This window comes from Serinus canaria, chromosome 23 (assembly GCF_022539315.1).
Source record: "Serinus canaria isolate serCan28SL12 chromosome 23, serCan2020, whole genome shotgun sequence".
In the NCBI taxonomy this organism is placed as follows: Eukaryota; Metazoa; Chordata; class Aves; order Passeriformes; family Fringillidae; genus Serinus; species Serinus canaria.
Genome location: NC_066336.1, coordinates 4,469,178 through 4,484,040, shown reverse-complemented (window position 1 = coordinate 4,484,040; position 14,863 = coordinate 4,469,178). Strand labels below are relative to the sequence as shown.

The 14,863-nt window shown below is 63.0% G+C and overlaps 2 protein-coding genes across 4 annotated transcripts; one reads left to right on the top strand and one right to left on the bottom strand.

The window, feature by feature from the left end:
* The first annotated feature begins 233 nt into the window (after window positions 1–233).
* On the top strand, window positions 234–3,675 carry PEF1 (penta-EF-hand domain containing 1). The gene is made up of 5 exons (XM_050983203.1): window positions 234–333; window positions 843–1,062; window positions 1,635–1,790; window positions 2,246–2,389; window positions 2,885–3,675. Exons 1-5 carry the CDS (start codon window positions 262–264, stop codon window positions 3,112–3,114), a joined length of 822 nt encoding a protein of 273 aa, XP_050839160.1. The 5' UTR covers window positions 234–261; the 3' UTR covers window positions 3,115–3,675.
* A 2,351-nt stretch (window positions 3,676–6,026) lies between these two features.
* On the bottom strand, window positions 6,027–14,328 carry TINAGL1 (tubulointerstitial nephritis antigen like 1). Of its 3 annotated transcripts, none has more exons than XM_050983202.1 (12): window positions 14,283–14,328; window positions 13,251–13,573; window positions 12,496–12,559; window positions 10,878–10,970; window positions 10,668–10,782; window positions 9,741–9,864; window positions 9,322–9,472; window positions 8,612–8,795; window positions 8,299–8,344; window positions 7,748–7,871; window positions 7,236–7,281; window positions 6,027–7,115 (listed from the first exon to the last, which is right to left on the bottom strand). In XM_050983202.1, the coding sequence occupies exons 2-12, from the start codon at window positions 13,561–13,563 to the stop codon at window positions 6,975–6,977; spliced, it is 1,401 nt and encodes a 466-aa protein (XP_050839159.1). In that variant the 5' UTR covers window positions 13,564–13,573; window positions 14,283–14,328; the 3' UTR covers window positions 6,027–6,974. The 3 variants fall into 3 exon arrangements, with proteins under 3 accessions (XP_050839159.1, XP_050839157.1, XP_050839158.1); XM_050983200.1 differs by lacking the exon at window positions 14,283–14,328 and adding an exon at window positions 14,134–14,254; XM_050983201.1 differs by lacking the exon at window positions 14,283–14,328 and adding an exon at window positions 14,134–14,255 and having other exon boundaries at window positions 6,978–7,115; window positions 8,527–8,795.
* Between the last annotated feature and the right edge of the window lie 535 nt (window positions 14,329–14,863).

Below are 14,863 nucleotides of genomic sequence, written 5' to 3'. Positions count from 1 at the left end.
ATCTGGGTGCTGCTGCCAGGGGAATCCCAGCCCTCATTTTGTGGGGTCGCCAGCCCCATTCCCAGGCTGATCCCGGCTGAGCTCCCGGGGAATTCCAGCCCCGCTCCCGGGCTGCTCCCGGCGCTATCTCCACCCGGTGGCCCCCCCCTCGGAGGCGCCGTTGCCGCTTTAAGGCTCCACACGGGCGCGCGCTTCCCGGGCGTCACCGCTCTGTTTCCGCCCCGCCCAGGGGGCGTGGTCACAACCCACAGTAGCCAATGAATGTATGCCGCTTCTGTGACGTCATCAGGGCGTGGCCGGGGCGGAAGATCCGCTATGGCGTACCCGGGGCAGGTGCGGGACCGGGACCGGGATCGGGACCGGGACCGGGACGAGGACGAGGACCAGGAGTGGCGGCGGGGAACCGGGACCGGGACCGGGACCGGGACCGGAGGAGTGGGAGCGGCGGCAGGGAGCCCGACCGGGACCGAGGGGCGGGGAATGGGGACCGGGGAGCGGGACCGGAGAGGCATTGGAGAGTGGGACCGGGGAGCGGGACCGGAACCGGGAGCGGCGCCGGGGACCAGGGACCGGGATCCGGACCGTGACCGGGATCCCGTCCGTGACCGGGAGCGGGACTGTGACTGGGATCCGGACCGTGCCCGGGATCCGGACTGTGACCGGGACTGTGACCCGGGTCCGGACTGTGACCGGGCGGGGGTCGCACCGGGGGCTGGTCCGGGGGTGGGGGCCATGGGAGGCGCGCAGGAGCTCCAGGGTGAGCGACACCAGGTCCGTCCCCGTGCCCATCTCGGTGCCCGGTGTCCGGTGCCCTCCTCACACCGGCTCTGTCCCCTCCCCAGGGCTACCCCGGCGCAGGACAGCCCCCCCCGGTCGGCCCCTACCCCGGGGCTCCCTACGGCGGGGGGCCACCCCCGGGACCCTACGGGCAACCCCCGCCCGGGGGTCCCTACGGCGGGGGGCCACCCCCGGGACCCTACGGGCACCCCCCGCCCGGGGGTCCCTACGGCAGTCCCTACGGCGGACCCCAGCCCGGGCTCTACGGCGGGCCGGCCCCGGGAGGTGAGTCCGGGGGTCTCCCTGCCGCGGTACCCGGGACGGAGGTGGGGAGCGATGGGGTCCCCAGCCCGGTGCGGGGTCGGAGGGGCTGGGGAATCCCCAGTCCGGTGCCCAGGTGGGGGTTGAGGGGGTCCCAAGCTCAGCAGAAGCCACCACGAGGATGAAATGGGATGTCCCGGTTTATTATTTTGAAATCTTGGAGGAGGAGGAGAAGGAAGAGGAGGAGGGAAAGGAGAAAGAGGAGGAGGAAAAAGAAAGGGGAGGAAGAGGAAGTGCCAGGCAGCCCTAAAACTTTCACCCCACACCCGTCTCCCTTTGCTGCCGGCTTTGTGGGGCAGCGCCGTGGCTCTCTCTCCACCCCAAAGCTCCACCAGGCTCCGGTTCCCAACCCATTCCCGGCTCCAGCCGCTCCGTGCCCATCCCAGCCCTTCCCGCCCGCTCTCCCGGGATTTACCGGGCTAAAAACCCGTGGGAGGAGAAGCTCTGCCCGGCCCTGGGAGCCACCCCCGGGGCCAGCCCAGCCCGTGGCCTGTCCGAGGGGAAGGTGACAGCTCCGATGGCCTCTCCCCACGCAGGGAATGCCCCCCCAGGGGTGGATCCCGAGGCGTTCTCCTGGTTCCAGACGGTGGATACGGATCGCAGCGGGTTCATCTCCGTCAAGGAGCTGAAACAGGCTCTGGTCAACAACAACTGGTCCTCGTTCAACGATGAGACCTGTCTGCTCATGATCAGTGAGTCTGGGGTCTCCTTCCCCTCCTCTAATCTGGTTTGGTTGGATTTGGGGTGAGGCAGAATTCCCTTTTCCCTGGGTATCGTTCCCGGCTGGAGCTGGGCAAACCAAGCAGCTCCCAGTGGTACAGGATACAGGTGAAGGGCCCAAAATCCTGCTTGGGAAAGGAAATCCCAGCTCTGCACAAGCCCCAGATCCCAGAAAAACAGGGAGGAAAGGGAGGAAAGCCCAAAAAATGCAGAGTCTGACCCAAAGCTTGCCCCAACCTCAGCTTTTGGTGCCGTTTCTTACCAGCCTTGGAGGGTTGAATAGTCCCGGTCGATCCCAGTCCTGCCGAGGGGGATTTTTGGGATCAGAGCAGGATTCCAGGGAGCCACGGCGTGGATCCCGAGCTCCCTGGAAGTTTCTGCAGCTTTTCCATTCCTCCCTGCCCTGTTCCTGCTCCTCCCTGCCCAGACATGTTTGACAAGACGCGGTCGGGGCGCATCGACGTCTACGGCTTCTCCGCCCTGCTGCGCTTCATCCAGCAGTGGAGGAGCCTCTTCCAGCAGTATGACCGGGACCAGTCCGGCTCCATCAGCTTCAGCGAGCTCCAGCAAGGTGGGTGAGGGGCACAGCCACCAGCCTGGCCCGTCCTGACCCCCCCATCACCGCTGCCTGGCTCTGTTCCCAGCTGGAAACTGGAATTCCTGCTGGAGTGGTTGCTGCAGCCGGGCTGGGGATGCTCTGAGCTCCTGGGATGCTTCCTTGGGAATTATCCGTGGGATAAAGCAGGAGCTTCTCAGGGGACAGGAGGTGATGAGCTGCAGCAGGGGTGGGGCACAAAGTTCCTTCAGGAAGCCCAGAATTCCCCCTCAACGATGAGTGGCTGGAACCTGGTTTTTGGGGAGGAGCTCTTGGGTGTGTGTCAGAGGGAAAAACGCCTGGAATTTGTGGTTTGATTCCTCTGGAGAGCCCTGCCCGTGCACACCCCGAGTGGGAAGTGTGGGAAGGGTGGTGGGAGTGGGAGAAGGGGTGTGTGGCACACGGGGGAGGAGAACACAGCCACTCCCCCTCCTTTTGGGAAGGCTCCATCCGAGTTTTTCTTGCTCCCAGCTTTCTCCCAGATGGGCTACAACCTGAGCCCCCAGTTCAGCCAGCTGCTGCTGGCCCGGTACGCCCAGCGTTCCCCCAATCCCAGTATCCAACTGGACCGGTTCATCCACATCTGCATGCAGCTGCAGAGCCTCACCGACGCCTTCCGGGAGAAGGACACGGCCATGGTGGGGAACGTCCGCCTCAGCTACGAGGATTTCCTCACCATGGTGGTGACACGGATGCTCTGACAGCCCCACTCCAAAGGCTGGGAATTCTGGAGCTCTCCAGCAGCTTCAGCCATCCTCATCTTCCTGTTGGATGTGGCTGAGCTCCTCTGAGTTCCCATTTTCCAGCTCGATCCACCCCAAATCCTGCTGGGGTTTTCCTGGCTTGGATTCCTTGTGTCCATTCTGTGGGAGTCGGGGTGAATCCCACGCCAAACTGGGGCAGCCAAAGCAGCTCAGATCCCGTGCCAGCCCCAAATTCCAGCTTCACCCCGAGGTGCCTGCAGCAGAACATCCCCGTTTCGGGGAGGAAAAGCTGAGCCTTGGCTTTGGAAGCGGCAGGAGAAGGGAGAAGTGAGGACAAAGCTCCTTCCTTCCCTCCCTGAGTGCCCTGGGAGCTCATCCCACCCTGGGAATGCTTTCCTGGGGGTCTCATCCCTGTTTTTCCGGGGGCTGCTGGAATGGGATGTGCTGCTGCAGCCCCCTGGGATCGTCCCCTCACTGTTGCCAATCCTGAAGCCAAATCCAGACAAAGTTTAGAGCTCAATTTTTCCAGCTTTGGAATAAAACGTGTTCTACTCCGGCTCCTCTGTGGTCTCTGTGTCCAGGGGGGGCTCCAGGGGACATCAGGTGCCTCCTGTCCCCTGTGGTGGCACCAGGGGACATGTGCCAGGACTGGACACCATTCCCTAAAATCAGTTCTCAGGAATTTCATGTCTAAATATAGAAAATAAAGGATGGGGGGCGGCTCCTAAGGCGCAGGAAAACCCAATCAGTGCCGGAGTTTTCCTCCCAAGCGATGAGGCTGGAACCCACCCTGAGGAATCTCCGAGAGATTTGGAGGAATTCCTAGGGAATAAAAGGTTAAAAGGTCTGGGAGCAGCAGGAGGAGCCCAGGATGAGGCTGGAACCCACCCTGAGGAATCTCCGAGAGATTTGGAGGAATTCCTAGGGAATAAAAGGTTAAAAGGTCTGGGAGCAGCAGGAGGAGCCCAGGATGAGGCTGGAACCCACCCTGAGGAATCTCCGAGAGATTTGGAGGAATTCCTAGGGAATAAAAGGTTAAAGGTCTGGGAGCAGCAGGAGGAGCCCAGGATGAGGCTGGAACCCACCCTGAGGAATCTCCGAGAGATTTGGAGGAATTCCTAGGGAATAAAAGGTTAAAAGGTCTGGGAGCAGCAGGAGGAGCCCAGGCTCGGTGTTTTCTCCATGACCTCGGTGTTTTCCAGCCCTGGGCAGGACTGGCTGTTCCCAACCATCCCCGAGCATTCCAAGGATATTTTCCCCTGAGCATTTCCAATATTTCTGTTGAGTCAGAGCTCAGCCCTGCTTGGGCTTGAGGCAGAGGGGCAGGGGGCTGTAAATACATATAAATATATTTATATGTATGCATACATTTATCAAAAATAGAAATATATGTTTTATAGATGGAATATATTTTATACATCCATATATGTATTTTAATATATTTTATATGCTATCTATAAAATATAAAATACATATATGTAAAAAGTATATAAAATACATATAAATATATTTAAAAACACATACCTGCATGATATATATTTTTTGTATATTTACATGTATACATACATACAGGTGTGTAGGTTCATATATATATATATATATATATATATATATATACACATACTTGTGTACATATATATAGGTGTGTATATATATGCATATTTTTAATTATAAATATATATACAGGCATTTTTAATACATATACATACATGTACATATATATAGATACACATAAACATATAAAAATTGTATGTGTATATATATGTAAATATATAAAGGCATGTGTTTATATATATATATACACATATGTATATGTAAATACATATATACAATATATACTATATACTATACACTATATATTATATAAAATATGTTATATATTATATTATGTTGTATATAATATATATTATATAGTCTATATTCTATAGTCTATGTTATAGATATTAAATGGGTGTGGTTACATGTACATATCTACAGATATAAAATATATACAGGGTGGTTTTTTGCATATACATATATATATTTTTATATATATATATATTTATATACAGGTATATATACACACAGAGAGATATATATAGACATATATAGATAAATATAGACATATATAGATAAATATATATATATATATATATACTATATATGGGGTGGTGTTCACGTCTGAACACAAACAGGCACATGTATATATATATATCTAGATATATATGCAGACATATCTATACTCATCTATATCTCTATCTGTACATAATAGAGATATTATTTTTACATGTTTTTAAAATGAATAAATAAATAAACAATAAATAAATAAATGTATGCCCCCATCCCTGCAGTTGCAGGCAGCCACCACCAGGTGGCACCGCCCTCCACCCCGCGAGTGTCCCCTGCTTGGGGACCCGGGGTGACCGAGGGAGGGGACATGGAAAGGGACAGGGGCCGCCAGGAGTGCAGGCCTTTGGAAAAGGCGACAACAGCCCCAGCGCCACCCCAGGCATGGCGCGGGGTGGCTGCGGGGACACGGGCGGTGTGGGGACACGCGTGGATGTGGTGGCACATCTCACTCTGGTGGCGCTTGCGGTGGCACATTTGGCCGTGGTGGCACACCCAGCTGCACGGCGGCTGTGGTGGCGATACCCGGCTGTGGTGGCACAGTCGGGTGCGGTGGCACAGCTGGCCGCGGTGGCACAGGTGGCCCTGGTGACCCCCCCGGCCGCGGTGGCCCGGAGTGGCTGCGCGTGCCCGCGGCGTGGCCAGCGCTGGCCGCGGTGACCGGAGCGGCGGGGCCGGAAGGTGGACAATGAGCGGGACCTTATCTCACCCCCCCAGCCCTTCCCGAGGCCACGCTGGGCCCCCCAGACGGGGGTGACAGGGGCCACGTGTCCCCCTCCGAGCACTGAGTGCACCCTCTGGGCTCTGAGGCTTCCATAACTTTATTTACAAACAATAAAAAGCAAAATAAATACAAAAAAACAGTCTTAAAAGTACAGCCCTTGGGTTGGGGTGGAGGGGGGGGGGTCCCGGGCTGTGCTGGCTGCGTGGACCCCACTTGTGGCCCCCCCCAGGACGGGGACACCACGGGGCTGAGCCCTCCCTTGTCCCTGCTGTCCCCCAGGGGGGTGGCAGGGCCATAGCACCATAGGGACGGGCTGGGGGGGGGGGGGGACGGTGGGGACCCCATCCTGGCGACACCAGCCCTGGGGGCTCAGGGGACCCCCCCGCTGGGTTATTTCACCCCCATCTCCAGCACTGCCCTGCTGGGGGGAGCTGCTGGGGCCAGGACGGGAGGGGCAGGAATACGGGGGTCCCCCCCACTGGGAAAAGGGGAGGGGGGAATCCCACAACCCCAGCCGGGATGGGGAGGGGGGTGCAGCTGCCTTTGAAGAGCCCCCGCTGGCACCGCAGCCCAGCCGAGCCCGGGGCGGGGGGATTAGCGGGAAAATCCCATGGGAGACGGGAACAGCCCCCGGGGCAACCCCCTCGCACGGCCCACTGCCCCCGGCCGCTGTGTCAGCACCGCGGGGACACGCAGCCCCCGGCAGGGGGACACAGGGGACAGCGCCAGCCCCCGGCTAGGGGACACAGGGGACAGCACCAGCCCACTGCTGGGGGACACAGGGGACAGCGCCAGCCCCCGGCTAGGGGACACAGGGGACAGCGCCGGCCCCCGGCCATGGGGACACAGGGGACAGCGCCAGCCCCTGTCCATGGGCACACGGGGGTCAGCGCCAGCCCCTGGCCATGGGGACACGGGGACAGCGCCAGCCCCCGGTTAGGGGGACACAGGGGACAGTGCCAGCCCCTGGCCCAGCGTGCTGTGAGCTGGGCGGGGCCGCGCTGGGGACACAGGGACATCGGGGGGCTCACTTGTGGGGCATGTCCTCCATGCTGACACGGCCCCACACCCCCACCACGAAAGTCTCCACCTCGCACTCGTTGACGCCGCGGGCGATGCGAAAGTGGCCGCCCTCGCCCCACGCCGTGCCCCACGAGTTGGCCGCCGTCTGCAGAGGGGACAGGGGACACACTCAGAGTGGTGACCCCCCCCACAAAGCCAAGCCGGACCCCACAGGGGTGAGGGGAAGCGGCAGCACCCCTTGGCTGAGCCCCCTCCCCAAACTCACCCAGTATTTTTGGGTCTGGCCATCAGGCAGCTGCTCCTCTCCCCACCTGCAGTGGGACAGAACAGTGAGGAGGGGTCCCCAAGCATCCCCAGACTGTGGGGTCCCCAAGCACCCTCAGACTGTGGGGTCCCCAAGCACCCCCAGACTGTGGGGTCCCCACACCCAGCACCGTGGTGGGATTGGGGCACGGGGTGGGGCTAACCCTGCTCATTTCCTGCCCCTGTCACCTCCCCAGGGCCAGACCGAGGTTGGGACATCCGCTCCCGGAATAAGGGCAGGAATATTTAGCCACGGCAGGAGGAAGGAAACACGGACACAGGGCAGATTCCCCCCCTCCCCGGGGGTCTGCACCTCCAAACCCCCCCCTCTTCCAGGTACTGAGCACCGCACTGCTGCCACTTGTGCCACCATTCCCCTCCCTGCTTCCTTTCCCAGCTCGGGGACGCCCAAAGGGAACATTTTTCCCACCCTGACCAACGCTCTGAGCCCCCCCAGGCCACCCCCACACCTACCCGGTGATTTTCACCGAGTGGGTCCCGTGCCTCTGGTGCTTCGGCCCCTTCCCCTCGGCCACGGGCGTGTGCCGATAGATCCCGCTCTTGTACATGAAGAAATCCTCGTGCACCTCCAGGATGGCTGCGGGGAGGGCCAGAGGCTTTGGGGACACTGCCGCTGTCCCCAGGAAGGGCTCTGTGTCCCCTCTGGGTACAGAGGGGTGCGGGGGCGTCGCATTCCCAGCGGGAGGGGAGGCGGCAGCCGGAGCCTCCCCGGGGCGATACAACCACGCTCCGAGGAGGTTTCAAAAAGCACAAATAAAGTTAAACAAACGCAGCTGCCAAGGCGGTGATTAAATCTCAGGAGTTAATGAGCAACCCGGTGCCTGCTGGGGTGGGCAGCGTGACGGGCACTGGGGCAGCACTGCCCGGGCACGCAGGGGGAGAAGCTGAGGGGGGTTCTGGCTGTCACGACAGCTCCCCCAGCCCTGACAGAGAGGTTTTCCCTCCCTACTTTGTTCCCCCAACCTTTTGGGGTGCACAGAGGGCTGTCCCAGCCAGCTCCGTACCTTGCACGGGGCCGTTCTCCAGAAGCTCCTTCATGATCTCCTTCTCCTGCAAGCACAGAACAGGGTGGCACCGGGTGGCACCGGGTGGCAGCGGGGCCGGGACCCCCAGCACTGCCCTCCCCACCCCCAGGGATGCAGCAGAGCTGCTCCAGCACCCACAGGCGGCTGCTGTGGAGGAGCCGCTCCCCGCGGGCTCCGCAGCGGGGCTTTCCCAGCCGCATTCCCAACCTCGGTTTTCCCAGGTAAAGCAGCCCGAGCCAAGCCCCTTCCCGCTCCAAAGGGCTCCCGCTCCGCCCCCGGGCCCGGCGCTCACGCTGGAGGAGAGGCGGTAGGCGGGGGTGGACTGGTAGATCTCGTTGGAGTGGGTCTGGGGGTTGGGGCAGCGCGCTGTCGCCTGTCGCTTGCCCCGGCCCGTGGAGCGGCTGTGCATCATGCAGGGCTGAGCCGCGGGCGGGCTCTGCTGGCTCGTGAACGGGTAGCACTCGTCTGTCACCACCCTGCGTGCAGGGACAGGGATGTGGGAGGGGAAGGACCGGCTCCATCCTCATCCCAAACCACACTCCCATCCCCATCCCAAACTGAACTTCCAGTCCTATCCCTGTATCGAACCTATTCTCCATCTCCACAGCAAATCCCTCTTCCAATTCCCATCCCAAAATCCACTCTCATCCCCATCCCAATCCCCACTTCCATCTTCACCCCAAACCCCACTCCCATCTCTACTCTGATCCCCAGTCCCATCGCAATCCCAAACCCCACTGTCCATCCTGCCCTGGCAGCCCTCATTCCCCAGCTGTCCAAGGCACAGGATGAGCATGGGGATCTCCTGGGCTCTTCCCAGGTGGCCAGAACCCCAAACCTCCAGAGCAGCCCCAGTCCCCCATCCCATCCCATCCCATCCCATCCCATCCCATCCCATCCCATCCCATCCCATCCCATCCCATCCCATCCCATCCCATCCCATCCCATCCCATCCCATCCCATCATTATCCCATTATCCCATCATCCCATTACCCCACTCACCCCCTCCTGCGCAGGTACCACCAGGCTCCGTCCAGGCGCCCCCCGCTGCAGCCACGCTGGTTGCGGGTGTCACAGGACAGGAGGTTTTGCGGGGACAGCGCGGGGGTCATGTGGCCCATGGAGTGGATGGAGATGCGGTCCGAGGCCACGGCTGGGGAGGAGCGGCAGCTCAGGGGGAGGCGGCTCCGTCCCTGTCCCCTCTGTCCCCGCAGCTCAGGGGGAGGCGGCTCCGCCCCTGTCCCCTCTGTCCCTGCTGTCCCCACAGCTCAGGGGGAGGCGGCTCCGTCCCTGTCCCCTCTGTCCCCACAGCTCAGGGGGAGGCGGCTCCGTCCCTGTCCCCTCTGTCCCCACAGCTCAGGGGGAGGCGGTCCCGCCCCTGTCCCCCCTGTCCCCGCTGTCCCCGCCCCGCCGCCCCTCACCGGCCGTGGAGAAGGCCCAGGAGCCCGCGCAGTTGCCCTGGTCCAGGGGCTCGTGGATCATCCCGGGCCACTTCGCGGCGGCATCGAAGTGACGCGGCAGCACCTCGTTGGAGTCCATGTTCATCTGCGGGGCAGAGATGGGGGGGCTCAGCCCAGCGGGACCCCCCAGCTCCTCCTGCCATCCCAGCCATCCTCTGAGCAGTGTCCCCACCCAGGTTTTGTGTCCCCCAACCTCACTGTGAGACCCCTCAGGACAGGGACATACTCTGAGTGACAAAGATTTGGGTTCACCTTTATCCCAGAAGGGCCACACCCCTCAATTTCCCCTAAATTTGGGCTCCACAGCCCCAGCAGCTCTTTAGAGAACACCAGCACCCAGTGTCCCATCCCAGAGCCCAGCAAGGCCCTCGGTGGCCACCCCGAGGGGACAGCTCTGGGTGACACAGCCCCTCGGGGTGGCCTCTGGCCCTGCCTTTCCTCCCTGGAGCAGGGACAGTGCCCCCGCCCTGGCCTTCCTGGGGAGGACACGGCCACAAGTGCCCGGCTTCTCCCAGAGCAGGAAGCGCCTCTAAAATTAAACCTCGGGCTCCGGAGCGTGGGGTGGGCGGGCATCAAGCTCTGCCAGCCCCCCAGGGACCCCCGGGGGGTGCCCAGCCCGGGTTTGGGTGCGGGCAGAGGCAAAGAGAGGGAGCAGGCGGCTCTGCTGAGTCAGCAGCGGCGGGGCCGCCGTTCCGATGGGAAACGAACACGGAGGAGAGGGGGAAAAAACAACACTGGCAGCCCGGGGATTGTCCGGGGGAATTTGCTGAGCTGCTGTCTCCAAACACGAGGGCTGCCCTGCCTCCCCCCGCCCCCCATCTGGGAGCCCCTTCCCAGCCATGGGGGATCACTGGGCGTGCCTCAGTTTCCCCCCCCGGGGGGACTCACGTGCATCTCGTTCATGTTCATGACGGTGGGAGAGGGACGGAAGGTGCCCAGGCGGTGCCGGATCCCATCCTCCAGGGTCATCCCCCAGAACTGGCTGTAGTTGGCGGCTCTCCAGCTGCGGGCGAAGAGGGGACACGGCTCAGGGGTCACCCCGAAAAGCACCGAGGGGTGAAGCGTCCCGGTGCCACCCTCGCGGTGTCCGGTCCTTACCCGTAATTGCCCCTGTTGATGGCATCGATTAGCTCCCCATCCATCAGGCAGGCGTGGTCCTCGCACTGCCACTGCCCGCCCGGCCCGCAGGTGCTGCAGAGGGGACAGTCGGTGAGAAATTATGTCCCCAGCGTCACCAGGGGGACCCTGAGTGGGCGCTGCCCCTTGTTAGGGGGTCACCAGAGCTTGGCACCTTACAGTGGGGTGAAGCCGTGGGCAGCCCTCTGGGTGACCCCGAGTGGCCTTTGGGTGACCCTGAGTGACCTCTGGGTGGCCCTGGGAGCTGTCCCCCCCTGCCCCAACCCCCGCAGGAGCCCCGAGGGCAGCCAGGCCATGGGACAGAAAATCAGCTGAAAAGCTGCCAGGGCTGCAGACATCAGAGAGGGGCTTGGACAGCAGCCCGGGGCCGGGGGTCGGGGCTGGCTGTCCCCATGGGTGACCCACAGTGACCAGGTCACTCCACGGGGACGGGCGGGCCGGGGGGGGCTCTGGGGGTGTGGCGGGTCCCCTGGGGAGCCCCGGGCTGTGCTCCCCCCGTGCAGTGAGCAATGCTTGGCATGCTCCCTCCTGCCCAGATCCCGGCACATTTCCCTTTTATGGAGCTGAGCGAGGCCGCGGCCGTGTCCCGCCAGACACCCCCATCCCAATCCTGCCGGCAGCACCTGGATTCCAGCCTTCCCTGAGCGCTCCCGGCGCTCTGTGTGACACCTGAGGACTTGGGAGCACCTCAGGGTGCCACCAGCTGGGTACCCGCACCCTGTGTCATCCCCTCATGCGTTTTGTCCCCTGCCACCTCCCAGCAGGACCCCGGCAGGGACAGGGGAGGGGGTGATGCTGCAGAAATTCCTCTTCTCCAGGCACCAAGCGTGGGGGAGGAAGGTTTGGAAGGGAAGATTTGCCCCCTCCCTGGCGCTGGTGGGTCAGAAATTCTCCCCCGGCAGCAGAGAGGTGACCTGCGTGGCTTGGGGACATTGACACTCCCCGGTGAATGGTGACACCCTCCATCCCTGAGTGCTCCGTGCCGCGATCCGCGAGAAACTCCGGGCTGCCCCAGAGCTGCGGGGAGGCTCGGGCTGGCTTTTCACCTGCAGCCCCGGCGCACACACATGTTCCCACACGTGCCCCTGCCCTCGCACACGCCCCAGACGCTGCCTTTGATTTCCCGTTATCTGCCGCATCGCCCCTCGGGCTGCAATCCTCGTCTCCGGCAGCTTCCCCATCCCCACCTCCGCATGCCAGTAATACCAGTACACTAACACCAGTATTCCCAGTTAACCCCCCGCTGCTCCAGCCCCGAGCTGCCCAGCGGGAGGCACGGCTGGCACGGAATCCCGCGGCTGCCCCGGTGTCCCGTCAGGCTTGGGCAAGCTGGGCTGGGACCAGCATGGCCAAAACCCCCCTGGGCAGCGCCGGGGCGAGCGGCTCCCACGCAGGCATGCGCTGAAACTTGGGAGCGGCTCAAGGCCCTTGGCTCCGAATTTGTTGGAGCAAAGGCATTTTGGCAGCAGCTCCCACCACCCAGCTCGGGCCTCGCTCTCTGAGGCCCACAGGACCATGACACCTTCCTCTGGTGACATGCTGGTGACATGCCGCAGGTGCCCACATTGCATTGACTCACCACAGGTTGCAGTTCTCCCGGTACGTGGCTCCCGTGGGATAATTGAGCCCGGCACGGGCACAGCCTGCATGGGAATGGGAGAGCCCCTGGTGAGTGCTTGGGGTCCCACCAGCCCCCCAAATTCCCGGGGGTGCAAACCGAAGGGAAAATCAACGAGGTTCTTAAATCCAGGCTGGGGCCCGGCTGCACCTCGGCACCCCAAAATTCTGCTGGGGGTCAGTGGGTGCAGGGTGGGAGCGGGGCTGGCTCGGCGCCGGGAGGGTTAAATGTGCTCAGCCTGGCGGGACAGGGATAAAGGGGCCGGTTGTGCCCGGGAGCTGGCTCTGCTCCGCAGGGACTTCTGAGAGAGCCTTGTGCTGCGAGCTGGGGGCTGCCCGTGCCCCCTCCTCGCCCCCAGCCACCCCAGCTGCCAGCAGGGTTAAGCCAGGGCCAGCATCTGCCTGCCCCAGACGTGACCAGGCAAGCTGGGATGGCGTCCCCTCATGTCCCTTCACGTCCCCGCTCTGCCCGCAGGCACTGCTGGAGCGGCCCCTTCCCCAGGCAATGGGCTCTTGGGTCCCACACCTCTTTTTCAGGGAGTCCATCCCCATCCCGAACACCCTGCAGGAGTTCCCACAGCTTTGAGGGGTCCGGAGCAGCCCTGCAGTGAGGACAGGACCGTGGGGTGCCACATCCATCACCCCGAGCAGCAGCAGCAGCATCACCCAGAGCATGCAGCCCCCACATGGGCTGGCTCCCAGCACCCTCAGCCTCACCTGGGGCTTTGGGGAAGGGCGCCGGGATGCCCAGGCAGTATTCCCAGAAGTCGGGGCAGCAGTCGGACACGGTGCGGTTGCAGAAGAGGTCGCAGTAGCAGAGGGTGTCGTGGTAGGGCACGGTGCAGCCGTCGTCGCGGCCGTGGCAGCAGACGTCCCGCTGCTGGCAGTAGGAGCCGCCCGCGTCGTAGACTCCGTGCTGGTACAACCCGGGCCCCAGCTCCCGGCGGGTGCGGACCCGGGAGGACAGGGCCACCTGGGCCACCTGGGCCACCAGCCAGAGGCACAGCAGGGCCCGCATGTCCCCGGTCATGTCCCCACACCTGCGGAGGGAGGGCAGTGAGGGCACGCCAGCCCCACCGCGGGGTGGGCGCTGCTCCTACCCTGCCCTCCCCAGGCTCCTCAAAACATTCCGGTTTTGTAACTCCCCTTGTGACCACGCAGCTCGAGCTCCAAAACACCCTCTCCCCCCAGCTCTGCGCATCCCGGCCTCGGAGGAGCCCCGTGCCCGCCCAACCCTTCACCACCGGCTCCAAAACCAAACCCCCAGGGGAAGGGGCTCCCCGGGACACTCGGGGGGCTGCTCGGGGCCCCTTCCCAACGCCACCCCTAGTCCCCACCGCGGGCAGTGCGATGAGCTGCCAGGTCTCAGCCCGCGGGGCTCCGGGGGGTGATGGGGACCCCAAAAGGGGCCGGTGGGGACAATCCGGGGGCACACGGGGAAGGACCCCCTCCTGCCGGCTCCCTCCCGCGGCCGTGCCCACCCCGCCTGCAGCCTGGGGACTCCCGGGACCCCGATAAAGCGGGGAGGGTGACCCGGGAACCCACGCAGCACCCACGAGGATCCCACGGGGTGGGAACCCCTCCCCGTTCCCGGCCGTACCTGCCGCGCCCGCCGCGAAGAGACCCCGTGAGAGGAGTGGAGGGTCCGGTGCTGGGATCCCTCACGGAACTCATGGGGCGGGACCCCCGTCCCTCCTCCTGCCTGGCACCCCCCAGCCCCACCCCGTCCCCCCGGAGCCCGTCCCGTACCTGCCGCGCCCGCTGCTCCGCCGCCCCGCGCCCGCCGCCGCCGGCCCCGCCGCTCCTTATAGCCGCGCCCCGGCCGGGGGGGCGCGGGGAGGCGCCGCCGCAGCCGCGACCGGCCCGGGGCGGAGCGCAGCGGGGCGGGGGTCGGGCCTGGAGCTGTAGCGAGGAGCCCCGAACTTGTGGTCCCCTCTGTCCCCGCTGGGCCGGGGTGTCCCCGGCTCCTGATCCCCTCCCGGTGCCCCCCGGCATTGCCCTCGCCAAATGGGGGGTCCCGGCTACCGGGCCAGCACCCCCCGCTCCATGCAGGGGGAGCCGTCCTGGGGGGCTTCCCCATTGCCCAGGTGTGCCGAGAGAAGGGGAGGGGGCTGCATTCCTCCCCCTTCCAGGGGCACAGCTGAGACAGGGACAGCCCAGGCCAGCCCAGGGCATGGAGCTGGTGTCACTTGGATCCAGCCCGGCTGTCAGCTCCCAGCCACGGCTCAGGGACCACAACGGGGGGGTCTTGGCCGCCCCCCAAGCCTCGGTGCCCCCGCGGCCCCAGCACCTGCTGCGGGACCTCAGCCGCCCACGCGGGGCTCCTGCTG

Bases quoted from the DNA above. Each gene is read 5' to 3' on its own strand.
- PEF1 (XM_050983203.1), top strand. From the start codon at position 262: ATGTATGCCGCTTCTGTGACGTCATCAGGGCGTGGCCGGGGCGGAAGA. The intron at 334-842 runs GTGCGGGACCGG...TCCCCTCCCCAG, and splicing joins CTATGGCGTACCCGGGGCAG to GGCTACCCCGGCGCAGGACA. The intron at 2,390-2,884 runs GTGGGTGAGGGG...TCTTGCTCCCAG, and splicing joins CTTCAGCGAGCTCCAGCAAG to CTTTCTCCCAGATGGGCTAC.
- TINAGL1 (XM_050983200.1), bottom strand. From the start codon at position 14,207: ATGAGTTCCGTGAGGGATCCCAGCACCGGACCCTCCACTCCTCTCACG. The intron at 8,345-8,611 runs GTGAGCGCCGGG...CTGTGCTTGCAG, and splicing joins CCTACCGCCTCTCCTCCAGC to GAGAAGGAGATCATGAAGGA. The intron at 7,282-7,747 runs GTAGGTGTGGGG...GTCCCACTGCAG, and splicing joins CACTCGGTGAAAATCACCGG to GTGGGGAGAGGAGCAGCTGC.